This window comes from Thermobia domestica, chromosome 4 (assembly GCF_964235325.1).
Source record: "Thermobia domestica chromosome 4, izTheDome1.hap1.1, whole genome shotgun sequence".
Taxonomy (NCBI): domain Eukaryota; kingdom Metazoa; phylum Arthropoda; class Insecta; order Zygentoma; family Lepismatidae; genus Thermobia; species Thermobia domestica.
The window spans coordinates 324,267,376-324,285,550 of NC_137457.1; the positions used below are offsets into that span (position 1 = coordinate 324,267,376).

General features: G+C 34.9%; 1 protein-coding gene across 8 annotated transcripts; it reads right to left on the reverse strand.

The window, feature by feature from the left end:
- Positions 1-471: 471 nt before the first annotated feature.
- Positions 472-16,325, reverse strand: LOC145684410 (uncharacterized). 8 transcript variants are annotated; one of them, XM_081756721.1, is made up of 3 exons: positions 16,232-16,325; positions 3,123-3,610; positions 472-2,136 (listed from the first exon to the last, which is right to left on the reverse strand). In XM_081756721.1, exons 2-3 carry the CDS (start codon positions 3,542-3,544, stop codon positions 603-605), a joined length of 1,956 nt encoding a protein of 651 aa, XP_081612847.1. In that variant the 5' UTR covers positions 3,545-3,610; positions 16,232-16,325; the 3' UTR covers positions 472-602. The 8 variants fall into 8 exon arrangements, with proteins under 8 accessions (XP_081612847.1, XP_081612852.1, XP_081612854.1 ...); XM_081756726.1 differs by having other exon boundaries at positions 16,154-16,260; XM_081756728.1 differs by lacking the exon at positions 16,232-16,325 and adding an exon at positions 16,063-16,119.
- Between the last annotated feature and the right edge of the window lie 1,850 nt (positions 16,326-18,175).

Below are 18,175 nucleotides of genomic sequence, written 5' to 3' on the forward strand. Positions count from 1 at the left end.
TAATAGAACTCAAATATCAAAGCTCTTAGCGTGCTTAGTATATCACCTCTCAAGAGTAAAATTCTTATAACGAAATCTCGCTTTTGAAGGCGCTTATAAAGTCTATTTTAAAAACCTCTAGTGTATAATTAGACGTAGAAGGCTTAATGTATCTAAAGAGTAATGCACAAAAAAATGAAATATGATTTGAAAAGTAAAACGGGAGAATTATCTCGTTTTCCTAATCTTTAAATTCAAATGTGAACTTGTTACATATACCAATATATTATATAAAAAATGAGGGGGGCGGTGGCTCAGGGATCCCTGGTTCGATCCCAGCTCACGCCCTGTGGAATTTGCGGTGGACAAACACCATGCTCATGGGTTTTCTCGGGGTTCTCCCGTTTCCCCCCACTTTCTTAATTCTACCGTTACATTCATTTCTCATTATCACTGTCTCCTTTAGCCTAACCGGCATAGGCGTGGGACGTAAAACTTAAAGATCTCATTTCATTTTCATTTTATAAAAAATTGAAATACATATGGCGAAATTACCTAGAAAATCCTATAAGTATTAACATCATTTAAATATCTTACTTTATGTTGAAAACAATAAATGTATTTTAAGTGTGATACTTTTGCATATGTTTCACGTAGTCTTCCTTTCGTACATATTTTTTCTCACACGGAAGACAAGAAAATTTTCGCGGAAGATTAAAGTGGGTATTCATATGACGCGTAAGAGTGAATTTCTGCGTCAATACCATATTGCATATCTCACACTGGTAAGATTTTCTTTCTCTCAAATGGTATCTCAAATGGCTATCCAGACTAGCCTTGCAAGAAATACGCTTGCCACATTGGTCACAAACATATCCTATATCATCAAAATGCTTAGAGACGTGTGCTGCAAGATATGATTTTTTCCCAAATTTTCCACCACATTCATTGCAAATAAAGAAAGGCTTTTCACGCCGATTATGAGTTTTTAAATGACAATTTAGATTATTCTGGTTAAAAAATGTTTTATGGCACTTTTCACAAGTAAAGCATTTACCGGAATGCACAGTTTCCATATGTAATTTAACTCCACTACTGGTGAAGTATCTATTATTACACAATTCACAACTATACGGCTTAATTCCAGAATGAGTTTTCATGTGGTTTTTTAAGGTATATTTTCTGGAAAATATCCTCCCACACAATGTACATGAGAAAGGCATCTCTTTTGTATGTGAAACTATGTGAAGGCTAAGGGATTTGCGACTGTAAAATGTTTTGCTACATAAAGGACATACACATTTTATTTGTTTAAAATGAACACATTTAAGATGTCTATAGAATTGTTTTCTTTTAAGGAACTGCTTACCGCAATGATCACAAGTATATGTCTTATCTTCAGCAGAACGATTTACTTGACACTCGCCACATGTGAAACACTTATCTGGGTGAGCAGTTTTAATATGTTTGTAGACAGCTTCCCGCATGGAGAAGGTTTTATAGCATAAAGTACAGTTGAATGTCATCTCACTGGAAACATAATTTATATATTCCGTTAGGTTAATAAGTTTGTGATAAAACATTTTCCCGCATTTTAAACATGACAAGGATCCTTTCCTTGCATGAGAAATTAAATGCATGCGACTTTCTCTTCCGGTGTAAAATTTCTTGTTACATAATGAACAAGGAAAATTTTTTTGTTCGAAATGTACACGTTTTATATGTTTTCTAAGACCATCTTTGTCAGAGAAAAGCTTTCCACAAAACGTACAAGGAAACAGAGTTTGTGTTGTGTGTGTTGAGATGTGTGCAATTATCTGATTCCTGTTTGAAAATACTCTTTCACAATGTGAACAAGGAAACAACATTTCTGTAAAATGTGAATGTAAGTGATGATTGAAATAATTATCATTTGAACACTGTTCACCACATACAGCACATGTGAAATTTTCTTCACAGGTTGAATGAGACATCAAATGAGTTGTACAAATGTTCCTGTCAGTAAAAGGTTGTCCACAACGAAGACACAGGAAACACTCTCCGAGACGTTCTCTTTGAGTTTGAGCTTCAGAAGGAAGAAGGTATTCGTTCAGTGAATCTTGGTTTTGGATTACTTCTGGCTGAGATGTTTTCGTAGGCTGGTCAGGTTTTAAGTCACTGTTGGAAAATCATGTTATTTACAATTTAGAAATATATTCAAAATAAAGGAACAAAGCTATTTATGACAAAATATTGCATCTAAACTTCCCTCAAACTAGATTTTGCATATGTAGACTGAAAATTAAATTCGTGCTAAGTGCCAAAAATGAAAAAATGTTCGGTTTAATGTCAAAATGCTGGCTAATTGCCTAATAGTGCTCAGTTAAAATTTGGCTATCTACCATTCATTTTGGAAGTAGTTAAAATAATCGTAAGAAGAAAGCGCGTGGGCCTATGTACCATGAGTTGTGCAGTAAAATCTGAGCTTTTCACTCAACATTATTGTTTTGACTCTTAGTACGGCTTTTATAGCCAGCTTACATATCTAATAAATTACTGACTTCTAAGAACTAAATATTAAGGTGTATAGTTCGGATAATTAACAATACACTATATAAAACTTTTGTAACTGTGTTGAACTTGTTTACTTCAGCAGAATATGGTAATGCTTAGCATAAAATATCAATTGGAAAGATATACTCAAGTCAGACTTTAGGAAATTATCTACGTACCCTACCTCACATATTTTATACTTATATAATCAAGGCTTGGTGCTCAAATTTACAGAATTTAGATATATAGGAGTAGTGTGAATTATATAAAGTATTATGTATTGAAAGAGTTGAACAATTACGATTAAGCCATAGAGCATTATCATTTCCATAATATTAATGTAGTTTGCAAAATACCATTGTACATATGTTCGCTATCTGCTGTCAGTAAACTAGGGGAAAATAGAATGGTGGTTTCTCGCTGCCTTCAACTCCGCAGCATCCCAGCCGTTAAAATCACGGCGTTGCGTTTTGATTTTATTAGTTGAAAGGAAGAAAAAAATACAAGGAAATTTCAAGCTATAACTAGAAACATGTGAACATTTAATTACTGATCTAAGAGAAACAAACAGGTAATCCAACAAACTTAACACCATCAGGATATTCACCTACCTGAAATCGGGCAAAATTAATTCTGATTCAAACTTTTCGGTTCCTTTACTTTCCATATCAGTTTTAGCAGGAGTGCAGTAGTTCGTGAAATTACTTGTACTGCTGGAATGTAATTTCACTTTTTCTTTAATTGTGATATTCTCTCTGTTGGTTTTGAGCTGCAGGTCACACTCTGGAAGAAAATGTAACTTGAAATCATCGTTATATTGTACCATATATTTTACTTCTATTTCGGGTTTTGTATTCTCTGTAGTTTCAGGTGAGATACTGCCAGCACTTACAGAAGAAATTTCACATAAGCCAACATATTGTAAACTTGTATCACTATCAGATACACTCATCATCATGCTGTCACTTACAGATCCACATTTTGTTGTAAATAAACTATGAGAATTGACATAAGTGGACGAGTCCGAATTCATTCTTGAGATCAAAGCTGGTACTAATGTTCGAGTAAATGTCTCCACAGCTTAGAGTATAACATTAACCTACAAGAATAATAATAAACATGAATAAGTTAAATGAAAGTTGGTATCTATGGGAATAATAATTTTACTATTATAGGAAAATCGATTTTGATAATCGTGCACGAGTGGCAAGAGTATCATATTATATATTAATGACATTACGATTACATTTAAAGTGGAAAAAGCTGAAGGTGTATAGAATCATTTATACTCTCGGCATGTGTTTATGCCTCAACGGAAGGAAAAATATGGGTTGAGACACGCCTTTCAGTCATAAACCGCAGAAAGTAATAATAATATTTTTTAACGTCCTCACCTGAAATGCCCTGAACTGAATGCCCATGTTTAAAACCCTTTCGCTTACCAGTGAAACGAATATCTAATTACTATTTAACGTAACGAATATTTACTGAATATGTATACTTTAAGTTAACTCCCAGTAGAGAATTGACAGTGCTAGTCCGGAAAGTTTTGAAACGGATATTTAGTTAAAGCGCATACTGGATCTTCTGTAATTAGTTGATTAGTATGCGATGGCCCAAATTTTTAGGATCTCTTTTTCCTCCTCTGGGAGACTTATAATTGTGAGAAAATAATCTCTCTCTTTTTCTTCTTTATTTTGATCGATGTTTATTAGAACATTTTCTTTCATTCTACATACGGAGTAATATTTCGGACTATAGTGGTGGTACTTTTCCGCAACTTGCTCATACCAACCTATACATGTCCATTAAATAGTCTGCAATATTAAAGACTATACAATAATATATCTGTAAAAAACGCTGCCGTTAAAATAAAATTATTTTCAAAATAATTCAATTAGTTAAAATAAGCAACCATATATAGTGAACTATAAGAAAATCAATGCTTAGGAAAATAGATACCGTTTATCAAGGAAACCAAAGGTACTGCTAGAGCCTGTCTATCTCAGGTGTGCCCTCGGAAACTATGCGAACTATTCTTTGGCTCCATTCCCGCCGCCCTCTAACGGAGGAAACCCTCTCTTTGCTTAGGGGAAAGAAGTGAATGACTTCAGCTTTGTTGCCAATTTGTCATTCAGTCGTTTGTTCTCTACGAGTGAAGATCGTAGGCTACTTAGGCCGTGTCCAAAAGATACAAGTGTGCATTCCAAGTACGCTTATTTCTGGAACTGACGTCACCTAGTGTGCGTCAAAAGGTCCAAGCACAGACAAAGGATATACAGACCGCAAACTCCGCGGCAAACTGGAAATTTCGGGAACAGTAGCGCCTCTGCACCAACGACGACGGAACTAATCAGTCGATCTGACGCCACCTTCGAGGCTTTGTCTCACTGGGCGCGGGTTAGGATACTAGCACGTGGTGGAAGAGTGGCTGCGAGCACAGACAAAGGATGTCCTTTGTCTGTGCACACACTCGCAGCCACAGGAGGAATTTCTATATTTTTATTTAAAACTATTACTCTTTGGCTCCTTTACTTGCATTTGGGGAACAGCTTTTTATGTTGACGTATTTTGCAGAACTTGGGCATTTTCAGGAAACTCGAAAAAAAAGGGAAAAAAGAAAAATCTGATTTATATATATATATATATATATATATATATATATATATATATATATATATATATATATATATATATATATATATATAAAGCTGGAAAGGAATGTCAAATCCAGAGGCAGTATATCCTTTGTCTGTGGGTCCAAGTTCAGAAGTCTACGAGTGCATAGTTTGTAGTGTGCGAGGATGTACACTACGTTAGCACACTTGCGTACTTAAGATGGCAGTTCTTCGTAGTAGGAACAACAATAATATCAAATTTACTTAATAAAAATTTTAAAATATATATTTTTAATACTTTTGTTTAGGTGAATATATTTCTGGGCTGATCTAATAATATTTACTTGATAAATATACAAATTAGTGATTCTACAAGTGGAATATAAAAATGTTACGCAAATAACAAACGTATTTACGCTGTGTTCTTTGAGTATGCAAGGGATTATAGGAAAAGCAACTAAATGTTTCTTTCATAATGCTATGAAGGCATTTGCCTTTAGATATTACATAGTTTATGTAGCTTAATTGAAATAATTACACTATCGGTAATGGAGCTATTTGCACGTAAATGACAAATTTTAATGGCGTATGAATTAAAATGTTAAGCTCTAGCATAGAATAATAAATACCTAGATTATTCATTTCTCTATAGCTATAGCTACAGATGCAAATGTTAATTCGTAGGTAGATAGACCTAATTTTCTGGTTTTGATTCTAAACAAATTCCTTTCAAAGCTACCATATTTCCTTGCGCTTGAGAGACTGTAATGTACCAATTACCATACATTTTGCATTTTTGACAGCTGCCCAAAAGTGAAATACAGATCAAAAATTTCTTTCTCCACATTTATCAAAGAATTCACAAATTCCTTTTGGTAAGTCTTTACTTTGGCCACTCCATTTTTCTTTTTTTTTATTCTTCGATTCAGCGATTTGATTTTTCGGTTCCGGTTTTGAGAACAGGAATCAACCTAGTAACTAACTTATAAGTTAATTACTGGGTTGGTTCCTTTTTGTACCAAAGTTTAATATTTAATCCACGTAGTATTGCCGAGCCAGCGTCAGCGATTGAAGGCAGGTTAGAGGCTCGCAGGGCACATCTTTTTAGCCTTGGTTACGAATCGGTTCATTAAATGAAATGGCCAAAGTAAAGACTTGCCTTCCTTTTATTTCATATAATCCCATTACGGTACCCATCATGAATTGATTATTAACAAATAATTTCTTCCGTATAGTTGAACAATGAGAGCCACTACATTGCATACTGTATTTTTTCATAAAAACGTCTCTTAATTTTCATAAATTTTTTATTAAATTAATAGTAGATTTTTATGGTTATATTTGGACGAGGGGATTTGTTTCGTTACTGAGTACGCATTTTCGTAGTGGGAAGCATATAGGAGAGACAGCGGATATATTTCAAAAAAGATGTAGGGCCCGAGAGCATAGTGAAGTTCACGCAACTGTTGAAGTGTATACAATGTACAGAACTCGATTTAAGCGGGCTTATAAGATACTAATCTTATATTTTTTTTTTGTTTTTTTTAACATATTACTTTAATTAGGGTTATCCATCTTGAGTACACGTGTTCCTTATAAATTGGTATTTCATAGTGACATAATAGCTTTTTCCTGTAAATTTGGTCCTCATGTTGTTCAACTCCACTTCTTTCCTTGTCATCCTTGTAAGTATTTATTTTGGTGTACATTAACGATATGGAGGCACTATTTTGAAGATTTACTGGTAAAATTTATAGATGCACAAAGAAAGAGTAACATATAAGGAACTTCAACATCAGCATAATATGGTAGAAATAGTCTAATCAGTATGCCTATAACTGAAGCAATACAGTAGAACGACGACAATTATAGTGTCATTCTTGTGTATCTACCGTACATAAAGGAATTATACTCAATATGTACTCTCTTCCAAACTAGTTTTGACCCGTATTATTGTAAATAGCGATCTCTCCTCGGTGTCCTAACGCTCTTGCAAATTGCCTACTTTTACCTGCAATAAAATTCTTAATCTCCTTCGCAAGTGTCATCAGCGCCCTAACCACCAGTGGTACTTTTCTTCCGGGGGATTAATAAATATTCCCTCGCGCAAACATGCCTAATAAAATAGAACCGCCAATAGTTTAGTGGTTTTTATGCTGATAAATATTTGCAGATACTGCAAAGCTGAAGCTGTTGGCATACATGGAAGAAACTCTTACGTCATTTTATGGTTACCCCATATTGTCAATCTGAACGATATATATTTATCTTTACTATAACTGGAAAGTCATTCATCTAAAAAAAAAAAGCATGTTAATTTTTCTAGTACGCGAAATTCTACCCTCTTTGTTATCAATGTTCCATATTCCACCACGATGAGGCGCTGTAAACAACTAAGGATCAAAAGCTAATTTGACGAAGTGTACACTATTTAGTGTGGACTCCACTTGTAGACTTCGAGTGTGCACTATGCATTTTTGGACACTGCCTAAGAATGACTAAAAATACAGTGCACAGCGAAGCCTATGAAGTAATTCATTGACAACGCTTCAGCATCTAACATATGAAAGATCTATTGTTATGCAATTGCAATAATAAAAAAAAATAAATATTGTTTCATTTTAATAAAGTTTAGGTAACGATTCATAAAATACATGGAAATGCCGTAATTTTGGGGGGGGGGGGAGGTCATACAAACCTTACGAGAGGCATTTATTGAAATCAGAAATATCTTTGGTATCTATTTTTGTATAAATGGTTAGAGTCAAAGTTAATTCGTATCTTTATTCACTTTTCTTACTTATATGCAAATTAAGTCGTTGCAGTTCTTTAACTTGTGCTAATAAAAGTCGTAGTGTACTAACTTGAACTAAATTAGTTCTTCTGTACTCTGCAGTATTTTGATATTGTCCAGACGTAATTCTGTATAATGGTTTCACTTGTGCAACTGTTTATCTTTTCGTCCTTTTGAAATGATTCTTGACAACTATATTAACAAGTATGTGAAGAGCAGTACAACGTAATTTTATCAGGAGTCGGCAGACATATCGCATTTTTGGCAATTAGTCCTGATTTCGAGTTCAAATAGAGGACAGTTACTCTCTGATATAAGCCGAGAAGCAGTTTGGATTCCGCTTTAAGCTTATGTGACCCCTTCCAGCATAACCCGGTTATTGCATAGTAAGAGCAAGGCGAAACAAACTTATTTCTGTTCATGTGATATAAATACATAGAGCAGATTAGTTAAACCAAAAAAAAAAAAAAAAAAAAAATCTGTCGTTTTCAACAAAAGTTATGTTTTTTTCCAATCCTGGTCTAACTAAGAATAAGTAACGGAATCTCTAAAAATATTTCGTATATATAAAATGAACAGGAAATAGTAAGCCTGCTAGTAATCATAAAGGAACCTCGGTGGAGTTAATGTTTAGGCGCAAAACAGTTTCTCAAATTTACAGCTAAAATTAAATACACTGAATGGAAAGAGACGTGTAGGGTTACTAGTGCAAAATTATTGAAACTGCTATATAACGCTTAACCCTAAGTGAACCCATAATAAAGACGACCGTATTAGATATTGTTTTCATCTGGTGGAGTATTTCTGCCGTCTACCGAAAAATGTACTTCATTTTTGAATGTGCAGGGTTATTAGTATGAAAAAATTACAAGTGCTATAGAAAATCGTATAACTTCGAAAACTCATACGCTTTTATTATATAAACGCATACCCACCATCGTTAACGCGACTAAGCAAGTTGCACTAGTTTCACCTTGCCAGCTTGCTTAGATATCATCCGTGCCTTTTAGTGTTGAGCTATTACAAGTTGATTTCTTTTTGCACTGTAGTTTTTATGTCATACGTCCACGCTGTACTTATATATAAATCGTAAAAAACTGTAATTTTTAATAACTTTTGGTATCGCTGTTGAAACTCGTCTAAGCTAAGTGGGATATTGTCACGTCACCCAGCCAAATCATTTTGGAGAACCATAAGAAGCAAATAGTTCATCTTTAGCAGAAAATCTTCAAAAGCACGTAGAAAAAAGGATGACGCAAGTTCTTAGACCTAACAATGTAACCAAATCTAACCTAAGCTAGCCACAAATAACCTAATGTGAAAATAAATTACCGGAATTGTAACATTTCTTAGAAGAAATTCGCTGGACTTCTTTTGCTAATTATAAGCCAAGAAAACATTTTTTCAACACAACTTTAATAGCTGTGGCTAGAGTTGACCTGATCGAAATGATGTTTTTCCATGGCACGGGATCCTGCGTGTTCCATCCACTTTAGCTGGCAAAACAACTATCTTATTAATACAAGAATACTAAATCTGAATAACAAAGCTTGTTAACTTTGGGGCCTCTGATATTTCAGTCGGCATTTTACGCAAGCCTAAAGAACTCACAACTAGCTTAATGATCAAATGGTATATAGTCAGCAATAACAACACACACGACTGAAAATGATTGTAAAGAAAATTATGCTCATCTACATCTGCTCTCAATATCTCGCTTGGTTTGCTTTTGAATACTGAATAAATACACTGCAAAGAAGCCACTTAAGAGTATACAATTATCATTGAACGTTAAACGGGCAAATAATTTCTTAACTTCTCCCCTGTAGAATTTTCTGACTAAGAAGTCTATTCACTGTGTTCGGCCTAATAATACGCTCCTTGTGGTTTAGCTCATTTTGTGTTCGGCGTAATAATACGCTTTCGTACATAGTGTAGTGAACGTGGAACAGTTTTACAATACGGATCCACAGATTGTAAAATGTGTAGAAAAAATTGGGGAAGTCTTTAATTTGCCCATTTTATGTCGAGAGAAGAAACCAACGAGCCCCTGCGGGGCTTCTAACCCGTTCCTAGCCTACCCCTATTACTATTTATACCACACGTCCATGTAGTAAGACTGCACGGCGAATTTACCTGTGTTGAACGAATTAATACGTGTTTTCGTTTTTTTTTTTTAAATATCTCACAACTATCAGCATTTATGAAGTGCACGAAGGGTTTCCCTGCATGAAGTTCTACTAAAAGAAGAAGAAATCAATATTTTATTGATTTTGGCCTGTTTAAAGTATGAATACATCTGTTTATTCTGTTTCTTCCGCTACTTGTTTCTGAAGCAGTAAGAAGCTTAGTGTGTAGACGTATATAATTTTCAGAATACAATGACAAGAAACATGTTGTTAAAGATGACGACATTATTAAACATCTGCTTAGTTCCAGTGACAATGATTCTGGAGTTTCTTTATCATATTTCTGATTTCTCTGCTTGTGATGGAGACGATGAGACTGGAAGGTAGATGCTTATGGTACCTCGTGGACAAGACTATATACGCGTATATTACGAGAAGTGTCGTAATAATAGTGGTTTGCACAGGCATGTATATGATAAGGGTAATGCTCTTGAATTGTTGAAGTTATGTCTCTCAGATGGTTTTGTGCTGTTAAAAAAAAAGATGTGTGATGTCAAAAAAAAAAAAAAAAAAAAAAACTTTCTGAAGAACAGAAGCCGACTTTTTGCGCAGAACGTAAGTTAGGCCATTTTTGGTAATTCTAATTCTTCAGGGACTTGTGTGGATACCCGAACTCCCTATGTATTACAGCAAAAAGATAATATTGGAGACACCAACTTTAGGACATATGCCATACAACAGTCTTGTTTTGCACAATAAATTCCTGCATTTTTTTGATAATTCAAAACAGTGCATCGATCCCAATCGAAAGCTGTGGAAAATAAAACCTGTATTAGACGCTCTTGTACTATAAATTTCAAATCTGTATATCTACCTTCAGGGGAACTCTGTGTTGATGGAAGTTTGATGTTGTGGGAAAGGAGATTGTCGTGCGTTAAATACATTCCCATAAAAACACGTAGATTTGGAATTAAGACTTATGTACTCCCTGAGGCTACATCGGGTCACAATCGGAACATCATTGTGTACATAGGCAAAGATACTAGGTTAGAAGGCAGCAATGGGTGTCATGCTACTTCTGTCGTTATCACTATCGCAAAAGATCTTCCTTTGTGCACTGTATTTATACTGACAACTATTGTACAACTCCAGAATTAGCTCTAGCTTTGAAATCTAATGAAACGGACTGTGTAGACACTATCAAGAAAGGAAGAAAAGGAGTTCCACCCGAAGTAGACAAAACTAAGCTGAAGAAGGAGGAGATGGAAGTTGTGTACGAATATAAAGGCAAATGATGATCACGAAATGGAAAGACAAGAGGGAAATTCGTATGCTCAGTACTGTCCATGACGATTTGTGACAACGATAGGCAAAGAGACTGTTATCCCGGCTGTATTAAATGATTATAACCGTTATATGAGTGGTGTGGATAAATGCTATCAAATTTTGTAGGCGTACCCAGTGGAAAAGAAAAGACCTAAAAGGTATTATAAGAAGCATGTTCTACACTTTTAGAATATCCGTGTCTTGAACGATCACGAAGTACACTAGAAGCTGGGAGGAAAGAAAACCATGTTGCAATTCCGAACAGATTTAGTTGAAAACATCATTGGAACACAGTTGTGGGGATAACCGAAAAAGTCGAATTGGTCGTGCCAGTTCTGAGCCACATCTAATGAGGTTGACTAAAAGACACTTTCCAGGTTATGTTCCGAGTAGAGATAAGAAGAAAAATGCTACAAGGAAATGTAAATTATGTGCAGTCAGAGGCATAAGGGGAGACGCTCGTTATGAGTGTACTGAATGCAATGTTGGACTTCGCGTAGCAACTTGCTTGAAAGATTACCACACAAACAAAGACAGTGTGTTATTTTTCCAGTGTTGCACTGACTTTTCTGTGAAATTGTGCATGTAACCTACCGTCCACATCAAACATAAGTAGACATCGGATTTTTATGCAAATGCATATTCTGTTTCCTTATATGCATCACCGTTAATCTTGGTAGAGCTTTCTACCAACGATAACACAGCTCAAATTTGAAGTTTTATAGCGCATATAAATGCATATTTTAAAGGTTAAAGAACATACATTAGAGCTTAAGAGCACATTTACCATATTCTATAGCTTTTATTTCAGATGTATGCTTATAGTGAGGAATAAATCCACTTTTAGTTTATATGTTCAATGCATTTGCATGTCTATGCAACAAAACGTCTTTTTGCATGAGAGAGTGAAAGCGTGACTTGTTTATGAAGGACCAATAATGTTAGCAACAGATCAGCATGGCAGAAACGGTTACAACTGCAGAGATGCTAAGACAAATCTGATAATGAAAAAGACATTGTAATATTGTGTCGATATCAATTCAGAAAAAAGGGACGCGAGAAATGTTGCTCAATGAATGCTTATCTCCAGTTGAGTTCATCACGACTCCTCCCTTCCCAGTCAGTTCCAGGTAGATGAGAGCGCTCTGTGGCAAATAAATTCACAGACGGTATTATCAGAAAATCCGACTACAAAAATTGAAGCCATGGAAAAATAACTTCAAGGGTTAAATTTCAATTTCAGAAAATATAGATACTAAACTTGCTCCTCTCTATAAATATAGTCCAATAACATCAATTGGTGTTCACTGGTAATTTTCAGATTACAAACGTCACAAACTAACACCAGAAAATGAAAGAAAGCCTATTGTGATAAACTGTAAGGCTAATTACGGGAAGAAGTAAATCCTTATAAGGAAAACTTTTCTTTTGCACAATGGAAACGTGTAGAATATTGAGTCTCGTATTACTTCGATTAAAGTAAATCCACTTTACTATACACATGTGAAGAAAAAAATAGAAATCATGTTCTCGTATAACCATGTTTATTTTAAAAATTAGCAGAATATAAACTGTAACTGTTATAAAATAAATTCTGAAGAGAAGTTCGTGAAAGCAAAGTACATTTTCGATGTTATATTTCACCTACAAAACTTGATCACAACTATGCTGCATGTTTGAAAATGCTCTCTTCTACTGGATTGCTAGTGCATATTTTAACATATTTAACAGCATAGTGTCATGCATAATTCATGAATTTTAAGTGCATAAAAATCCGATGTCTAAACATAATATGTTATCAGAACACTAAAAAGTTTGTTAATATTTTGATGCGTACTTCTTGACGTGAATCTCGTTGTGACAAGTTCAGTAAAATATTTAAATAACTTTCCGGAGTTTCAAGTCATTTTTTGTATCTAAATTTGAGAATAAAAAAAAAAAAAAAAAAAAAAAAAAGAACATACCAACTACATTACTCTCAAAATTGCATCAATCTTCGTAACCTAACCAAGTTGCTGCTCAGAACTCTCCATTCAGTAATACATACGAAAGAAGTAAGCAACATTGAAATGATGACGATGGTCACAATGGTGAATAAGTATTATCAATGATAATAAATATAATACTAAGTGGTCTTTAAGGACAGATTAAGCAATATATACACAAAACTGATGTTGTAAGGTATGTGCTGAAATTCTCAAAAATTATACACTACGGAAACGGTTTAGAAAAAAAAAAAAAAACTAGATTGACCGTGGGCGTAATATGCCTAACGCAGGGAAAGTGGTTGAGAAATAAAACGAAAAAAAAAAAAACAATAACTAGAAGAGTTAAATTCAACCAAATAACGATTACTGAAGACAGTTTCTCAAAATAAAGTTGCCTAATAGACTGAAACAGTGATGCCGTAATTTCCTCTTCGTTACCATGGTAATCGCCATGTTTTTTTTTGTAAAAAAAAATGCATGAAGCGATAGAAATTATATGAAGTATCCTGTTAATAAGAACACACAGTTAATAATAATTTTAGAATATTTTAAGGAAAAAGTAAAGTTGGCACGAAAAGATACAGATTAAGAACATAGGTTCACCATTAAGAAAGTTTACGAATGAAATCTAGTAATTAACGAAGTAACATATAAGGAACTTTTTTCTACAGGGGCCGCATCTCTAGTTAATCTAATAAGATAGAATTTGCATAAGTAATGCCAACGCCATTACCCACATAATGCCCAATGAACAAAAGCAACTATACGCAATGTAAAAACTCTAAGGTACAGAGTGATGAGCTGTCAGCACAATGAGAATGGAACACATATAAGATTTTTCTACAAGGAAAAATAATTGTCTACTTTGAAAATAGTGTTAATTGTATTGACACATTTAGAAATTTTACTCCTACCCTTTAAAATATGAGTGTATAGTTACAGTGGCTACAAAATAAAGAAATAAACGATCACTAAAAAGAAAAAGAGACAAAGCTTGGAACCATATGCGTGTTGAGAATTTTCAATAGGGACCAATTTCTAATCGGTTAACATGCGTCGAATCTTTCTTTATATTTCTTATTTAACTTACAAATATATATACTGACAGTACAAGAAAACATTCATTTATGAGCGACTCAGCATAAGTTTTAAACACTAATTCTGTAGGCCTACACATTTGCAATGCAGTGTGTGATATTGATGTTAGTAAATAAAAATTTTCCAGCATTATTTAAATTAAATATCCGATAATAAATAAGCTAAGTATATTTTGACACTTAACGTAACATCTAAATGTACAGTGAAACCTGTCTATGTTGGCCACCATCGGTTCCATCAAAAAGTGGCCAACTTACAGAAAACAAGTGTGATTGGTGTAGTTTTAGAATTACTTGATTATAAAATTTTAATAAACAGTGGCACGACAGCTACTTATAAGTAATGCATATAGAGTAATCATAAAGGTATACAGTACTAGAAAATATTACTATAGTATGTTTAATATATGCGCATACATTTCGCTTCCTGAAAACTAGTCTGGTACATTGAATTATTCGGATTCTGAAAACTAGTCTGGTACATTGGATTATTCGGATTGAAAAAGCAATAGCACAAATAACCATTAAATAGAATCGTATGTACGCAGTTTATTGAAATTATTATTATAGCACACTGAGTTATTCAGATTGAAAACAATAAAAGCTAAGTTATAAATTGAGAAATTCATATGCAATTTATATGACATCTTTTCAGTTGTTACTGAATGGTGGTTCATTCTAGACGTATTTGTTTTATTCTTTTTGGCAGATATGCACATTCTAATATTGTAGTTAACTACCTCTAGTTAATGAGCTAGAAGTGTTTCCCTCGAAGCAAAAAATGTTTTGAGAAAATCTTGAGGGAATTCATATTTCAAAAACTCCGCTATCTTTTGACAAGCCGACAGGTGCCAATAGTTGACAATTGAGATGGTTAGCTTTAACCTTGAGAATTTTCCGGTATTACTAAAGCTCCCCACTGATGAGAGGAACCAAAACAGACAGGGTAAACAAATACGAACAACCATTTCCTGATTTCCTGTATTCACATCTTCCTTCACCACCCCTTTATAAGGGTAGTCTTCTGGCCATTGACCTCCAAGAGCAAATCGAGCGAATCCTTGCTTCTTTTCTCCAGTCACATACACAGAACATCTGCCTCTCATATGGGAAGAGTTAAGAAAAATAACAAAACGGTATTTTGCGTGGCCAAGATACGCAGGTAAATTTATCATTATCATCATAGGATAAACATTGCTTCAGTGTGGCCAACTTCCAAGATAGACAGGTGGCCAACTTATAGAGTAGTAACTAACGAATGTCTTATTGGAAAATGCAAGTTCAAGACGAACTAGGCCAAGATAAGCAGGTAGCCTAATTAGAGAGGTGGCCAAGTTGACAGGTTTCACTGTATAAACCACAAAATCTGCAGTAGCAGGGGAAACATTTCACTTTCAACGCTTAACATATTTCAACATTTTTTTTTCACCTAATAGCTTGTTTTTTCTACATTTTCATAGTTTCATTCATTGGATTAAAAAAACGTGTGCAAGTGTTTCTTTTACTCTAATGTTTGCAATCCGGAAGTTAACATGTCACTGTTTCGCTTTGTACTTATGTTCTTACGCCATGTTGTTTAGAAAATAAAACTACGATCACCATAACAACGAGACGGATGTGACATCACAACTATTTCTGTCTATAATCTAGATGGTAAGGAAATCAGATAGAGCCCAAAGAAAATGGATACCTATTAATGAAAGGGGGGTTCGTGTGCTATCCCATTTTATGGTTGGCACATTTCTGTAAAATTTACGAGAAAAAGTACCTGAATTCTGATTTCGAAAGAGGGACACACATAAAGCCGGTAGTGTATCTTACTTATAATATGCATAAAGCGCGCTAATAAGTCTCATCTTGAGACCATTATCGGTGAAATAGGTAGGTGCACCAGCACTCCAGTCGTGCGTGCTAAAACTGCAAATTTGTCTTATGTGTACCTCACTCGGAGGATTTGTGACTGATGAATAAAAATTAATAAAATAGGGGACATGATTGGGAAGAAAGGTCACAACCGGAAAAAAGGATAAATGGTGGAAAAGTTCAAAATCGGACAGAAAATTCAGACAGTGAAAGAGGGCTGAAAGCAAAGTTGAACAGGACAAAACTTAGAGAAAAGTGGTAAGAGTAAAATGAAAAACGAAAGAGTATAAAAAGAAGGGAATGTATGTACGTGTAAATGTAAAAGGAACTGTAAGTGTAGTGTAGGTGTATAGGAAATCCCACTCAACTCTCTTTCTCACAGGGCACTAGCACACACTAGGCACTCGCCGAAACGGCCATTGTCGAACTTAGTGATGGGAACTATCGAATTATTCGATAGTTTTGTACTATGGAATGTATTCAATAGGCCCAGCAGACTATCGAATGATTTTTTTCTTTGTACTGCCAAACACGCCAGCACTTGAGCTTGACTGCTTTCGTTCTGCAGACCAATCTATCGATAGTTTACCGTTAAGCGGCCCTGGCGCCTTGCTGCATGTTGACAGGGAGAAAACAGAAGTGTTACGCCCTCTTCCGAGCCTAGTAGAACGCACATGAATGAATGTTTTTGAAAGTAGCGAGTGATCCAGCCTGTTGAAATATTTGGTACTAGACTTCAGGAGCCAGAGTGTCTTGCTATGAGGCTCTGAAGAAGGCTTAATATTATTACTAGCTTTTCGCTACCGAATGAATTTCAACGTATAGTAAACTGCTAAAAATTATCGAATGAATTTCAACCAATGGCAGGAATGGGGAATTGATTGATTGATTTTGAGTTTTACGTCCCGTTCAGCAGCGAGGCTATATGAGACGTGGACCTACTGATTAACGTGGAATCCGAACCACATGAGCTACCGCCGGGAATCGAACCCGGGTTTTGCGCGCCAAAGGCGCGTACGCTAACCGCTTAGCCACGAAGGAGCTCCGAATGGAGAATTGAGGAAAGAAGTGACTGCATACATATGCTCATTTTGCAACGTTATCGTGCCAGCAGAAGAGTGAAGGGGGGATATGATTCTCCTTCAAGTTCAATTTCGAAATGTGTTCCATCTCGAAAATAGATGTTCCTATCTAAGGGAAGAGTTAATTTACCCTACGTGAAGAACTGTCAGCTGATCTATGCAATTTTCAAGCACGCACCAGTTATGATAAAATATATGTAATATGTGATGCGAAGAGGAAAACCTTATGATTTTACTTACCGTAATTGAAATTTTGAAAATGCTAATCTTTCTTCTCGCAATATTAAAATTTCATAATTGGACTGAAAATATTTATAGTTTCTTAACTTAGTGATGTTTAAAACAGGTTTCTTAGAGAATTTAAAATATAAATGAAATCTAATTTAATACTCAACAGTTATGTCTTTAAGTGGAAATTCGGATATTTTTTTCTTTTATAATATTATAAGGAAAGGGGAAGGTTGGTTAGCGCAAGGGACATTATGATACCAGTGGCTTCAGGACACTTTCTGACAGCATGTACAGTCATCATAATAGTATTCTTGCGCATTGGCGCAAATACTGGGGGGGGGGGGATGAAGGGGATATGTCCATCCCACAAAAATCCGATTTGAAATGTGCTTTTTGCGGAGAAATGTTATGATTTGTGTCAGACTTCCTTCCAATGTTGAAGACAACTCTTCTTCCCTGAACCTCCACAGCATCATTTTGAACTTTATATCGAAAATATTTCGAACATCGCTAGAAAAAAAGGAATTATCTTACCC

Excerpts from the sequence above, each read along its gene's own strand:
- LOC145684410 (XM_081756721.1), bottom strand. The coding sequence starts at position 3,544 with ATGAATTCGGACTCGTCCACTTATGTCAATTCTCATAGTTTATTTACA. Across the intron at positions 2,137-3,122 it reads TTAATTTTGCCCGATTTCAG|TGACTTAAAACCTGACCAGC; the intron begins GTAGGTGAATAT and ends ATTTTCCAACAG.